The sequence below is a fragment of the Haplochromis burtoni genome, unplaced genomic scaffold (genome assembly GCF_018398535.1).
Source record: "Haplochromis burtoni strain Fernald_Lab_line unplaced genomic scaffold, NCSU_Asbu1 Contig_428, whole genome shotgun sequence".
Taxonomy (NCBI): Eukaryota; Metazoa; Chordata; class Actinopteri; order Cichliformes; family Cichlidae; genus Haplochromis; species Haplochromis burtoni.
In genome coordinates, this window is record NW_024582789.1 from 195751 (window position 1) to 200593 (window position 4843).

At 42.0% G+C, this 4843-nt stretch overlaps 1 protein-coding gene across 2 annotated transcripts in view; it reads left to right on the forward strand.

Moving 5' to 3' along the window:
* LOC102298710 (pyruvate dehydrogenase E1 subunit alpha 1) overlaps positions 1-1531 on the forward strand; it is a gene marked incomplete in the record, with an annotated part of 7574 nt that extends 6043 nt beyond the window's left edge. For both annotated transcript variants that reach the window (XM_042213228.1, XM_005945541.3), the window contains 4 exon segments: positions 1-21; positions 225-292; positions 376-484; positions 581-1531. In XM_042213228.1, coding sequence (XP_042069162.1) covers positions 1-21; positions 225-292; positions 376-484; positions 581-745 — 363 coding nt within the window.
* Positions 1532-4843: the final 3312 nt, after the last annotated feature.

Consider the following 4843-nt stretch of genomic DNA (forward strand, 5'->3'; position numbering starts at 1 on the left):
GATCACTGCAGAGCTGGAAAGGTGAGGGTTTAGATTTTGAAAAAATAAATTTAAAATAAAACCTCTGTGCTGCACTCAGTTCTTCATACATGTGAAGGTAGAAGTCCATGGACACCCACGGGCTTTAATTTTGAAGGGTTCTCGTGGTGGAGAGTTTCCTGTAGGCTCTCTAAAAGGCTCTAATCTTCCAGAGCATCGATGTGAAGCAGCACTTTGTGTTTCAGGGTCCCATCATAATGGAGCTGCAGACCTACCGTTACCATGGACACAGCATGAGTGACCCAGGTGTCAGGTGAGTTACCTTTCTAAGTCTGGATTTACCGGACCCTGGGGGAGTTGTGATTTTTCTGAGTAATTTGGTTTGACCTCCTGCAGCTACCGTACCCGCGAGGAGATTCAGGAGGTCCGCAGCAAGAGCGACCCCATCTCCATGCTGAAGGAGCGCATGCTCAGCCACAACATGGCGTCTGTAGAGGAGTTCAAGGTGAGCGTCCAGACGGCAGTGATACATTCACAGCTTCAAACTGTTTTAAATGTCGGCAGCTGCAGGGATTACAGCACCTGATTTCTCTCCCGTCAGGAAATCGACATCGAGATCCGTAAGCAGGTGGAGGATGCGACTCAGTTCGCCACCTCGGACCCGGAGCCGCCGCTGGAAGAGTTATGCAACCACATCTTCTCCAACAACCCGCTGCTGGAGGTGCGCGGGACAAACCCCTGGTCCAAGCTCAAGTCTGTCAGCTAGACTCGGACCACACACTCAACCTTTATCCCTCACACATTCAGCACCTTCCCCCTCGACTTTAGGTCTCAGCACCTTCTCGGGACTTTGAGGTTTTTCCTTGAAACCTGTCAGTGTTATTTATTTATAGTTTACTGTATAACTGTGAGATATTATTCGTGGTGGAGTCAGAGGTGTTGGACAGGATAAACATGCTGCACTGTAAACGCACAAATCCCAACATCTGACATGGAAACGTGTCTGTTAGAAACCTTCTCCATGTTTATCCTGCATTTTAAACCCTCAGGAGATTTTTAAATGTTCCAAACTTGTGTAGATATTCCCTCAGACGTGTGACTTTAAACTTGGGAAATGCAAATGTGATGGATTGTTCTGATAGTAAAACGCCTTTAATGAGGAGTCGCAGCCTGAGCTTCATTCCAGAGCAGTCCTCATCTGAAGCAGGTTCAGTGTCCAGGATAAGGACACAATATCAGTGTATGTAACCATAAAATGGCTCTAAAAATGTGTTTATAAGCTGAAGATGAAAGCAAGACTTTAGCTGCTTGACTCGACTACTGACAAGACAAACATCCGGACTTGTGTGGGGAAACTGAAGCTGGCAACTGGATGCACTACATTTGAGACTTTCTGGGCACTTTATGAATTTAAAGGAGTCTGTTATAAGATCTTTCCTCTGTGTTCTTTAAAGTTTACTGTATCTGAGCCTGTACAGATATAAAGCTTTCTTATTTACCTGTCTGAATGGTGGAAACTGAAGGTTGTGAAATAAAACGACTTTAAAGCAAAGTGGAAACGTGTTTGTGTTTGAATCCTATTTTATTTGCTCAGCTTTCAAATGTGTTTACAAAGTAATGCTTCAAATATGACTCAGTTGATCAAACTAAAGGAAATCCATGAGCTGTTCAGTTGTTCCATCCTCAACCACTAGATGTCACTATCATGCTGAAAAACTGCTCAAAACTAAAAATTTATTTATTTTTTTCATCTTAATTAGAGTAAAATTTATTTATTTTTTTTCATCTTAATTAGAGTAAAATTCTCCCCCGGCTTTATCCTGGTTTATTGTCAGCTTCATAGTATAAAAATGAACATGTCTGCCCCCCCCCCCCCCGTTGTCGCTTTATTAAAGCTTTATGAACGAAATTCATGCTCGACTCCAACATGAAATGCTGTAAGTTTAAACCACTGAAAAGTTGTCACAGAAAACGGAAAAAATGACAAAAGTATTCAAAACTGGATTTTGTAGCGACGCACAGCTTTAAGGAAACTATGCGGTGAATCCAGGAGTTACGTTCATGAGGTTCTTTGTGTTTGTTTTTGGTTATTGTTTAGTTTTTGATCTCGTTTTGTGTACTTCAGAAGTCATTTTCCTTTCTGTGCTCGTGTTTCTCGTTTTTGTGAGATTTTCATATATACGTATATTTTGAGTGGTTTATGGTCACTGCATAGTGTTCATTTGTATGTTTTTCTGGTAACTTGGCATTTCATAGGTTTTCACACATTTATGTTGTCCTGGAGCTTTTTTTTTTAAAAAAGTGGTTTATTTTGTGTTTCACTACAGTATAGTTGCAATAACTTATAGGGCTGTGGGCTGTTTGTGGACATTTAGCAGGTTTTTGTGGTCTCAGTATTTCTGAGGGTGGTTTTGTGCAGATGTTGTATATTTTATGGTAATTTGTTTCATGTCATTTGTGACTGTTTTGGACATTTTGTAGTCATTTTGCGGCTGCTGGTGTATCACTTTGTATGTGTTTACTGATTTTGCATATTTGACATTTGTTGTCATTTAGAGTAGGTTTGTGGTTATTTTGTTTACATTTGGCTGCTTTGTGGTTATTTTTACATCTTTTGGTGCAATTTGCCATGTTATTGTTGGATTGTCATCATTTTGCAGGTTTTTTTATCTGTATTTTGTGTACTTTGTGATGGGTTTTTATGGGGTTACGTGTCTTATTTTGGATAGTTTGTGGTCATTTCGAATATATTTGGGATACTTTTTGTATTTTGTGCTACCTTTTATGTTTTCTGGTCATGTAGGTCTTTGTTCGACAATTTAAAGTAATTTTGCATATTTTGGGGGTAATATTTTGTATTTTATGCTACTGCTTCGTGTTTTGGGTTCACGTGGCCTAATTTACGGGTCGTTTAAGGTCGTTTTCCATACTTTCTGTGATTGTGTGAGGCACTTTGGCGCCACGCTGTTAGGCTCTATCGGTAAAAATAATCATTAACAAAACAACACCGCCTGCGTGATGAATCGCAGACTGTTTATTCATAAGTTCAGATACGTGCTCGTTCACTCTTTTATTACCTAAGTGAGAATGCCGCCTGTCGTCGTGACGTAGTTGTGACGCAGCGCTCTGACGGACAGGTAAGCCGACACCGGCCGCCATATTGGGAAAGAACGGAAGTGAGAGAGGGAGAGGTGGAGGTAGAGAGAAACTGAGATAAGTCAATCAGTTTCCGAAAAAGGGCGTCCTCCTCCCCCTCCTCCTCCTCTTCGTCTCTCCGGAGGAAGGGGCGGTCTCAGCGCCGCGGCAGATCCGGAATTAGCCCTTGTTCGCTCGGCTCCGTTCGGTCGGTTGGTCGGTCGGTTCGGTTCCTGCCGACGCTGAAAGTGGACTACTACCTTCAAACATTTTCTTTAAAGAATAAGAGCGAGGAGAAACAGGCGAGAAAGCGTCCGGAGCGAGGGAGGTACGAGCAGCAGAAAAGAGGAATAACAGAAGAAGAAAGAAAAGTAGGGGCAGAAGAAGAAGATGCCTCTGGCTCAGCTGGCGGACCCCTGGCAGAAGATGCCGCTGGGGAGGACGGCTGGAGAGGTGAGCACACTTTGGTTTGTCCTGCTGTCACACTGACTGACAGCTGACTGGGGGCTGCAGTCACAGCAGCAGCTTTTAGGGGGTAAAAACACAAAACACAGCACAAGGAAAAGCGCCTTTAAGTCTCTGTCGGGCAGAGGCAGCTGCTCCCAAACACAGCACGAACTACCGTGAGACCACTCTGCAGGTAAATCTGTGCTCCAAGAAGCGCCGAACATGTGCTGGCAACGACAGAGTCACGATGAAGTGCTCAAACAGTAAGCTGACAATGTCATCAAGGACGAAAACACGAAGTTACATTGCGTTTCTATTGACAGCAGCTGCGAAGTGACTGCAGGGATAATTATTTTTATGACCCTAAATTGGACCGTAAACTCTGGGAACATCTGTTTATTTCCTTCTGAAGACACAAACATGAAGTCATTTTTATTGCAGAGATTTTACACCAGTTCAGGAGGGCGCAGAAGTACACCAAAGTGTCGTATAAGCACAAAACTCTTTGCAGGAATGTCCTGGGTATGATCCAGTGTTAATCGAGTGGTTTAAAATATCCTAAATTGCAAAAATATGAAGGCGGCTTTCAGGGTAATTAGATTTTTTAAGTTAAAGACACAGACATCATTTTTACCCTAGAAAACTTCAGCAGGACTAAATTAGCTGGAATAAAACAACATAAAGTATCAAGCGATGACCCGAAGGTGCAAATATGTAATAATACTTTATGCAGGAGTATTACAGTGGTATTACAGGGCACGGAAATACTATAAAGTACCACAACATCGCTATAAGCTGCCATGGACATGTTTCTGGTGTTAAATCAAGAGGTTTTAAACGTCATAAAGGGCAAAAATGTGAAAAATTACATTGCATTATGGTTGACAGCACCAGTGACTATAGGGGCGTCAATTTGTCCCTAATATTTGGTTGAAAACACTATAAAGCTCCAAAAAGATGAAGTTAGCTGCATTAAAACACGACCTAGATTAAGATGTGTTTACTCTAAACACCTGAACGTGGTGCACACCCTCCAGACATGTCACATTTGTGCAACAGGAAACCCTGAGCATGTGCTAAAATATAAACTAAAATAAACTAAAAAAACCTGTCATGGACGCACGTCAGTGTCAGTAAAAGGAGACTGAAAGTGTGGAAAGAGACAAGCATATGAAATTAGACTGTATTAGTACTGCTGAGTGACTACAAGGACACTATTAGGGCCCTAAATTGGATTTTAAATACCATAAAACTCTAAAAGGAAATCAGTTCATGTAACTCT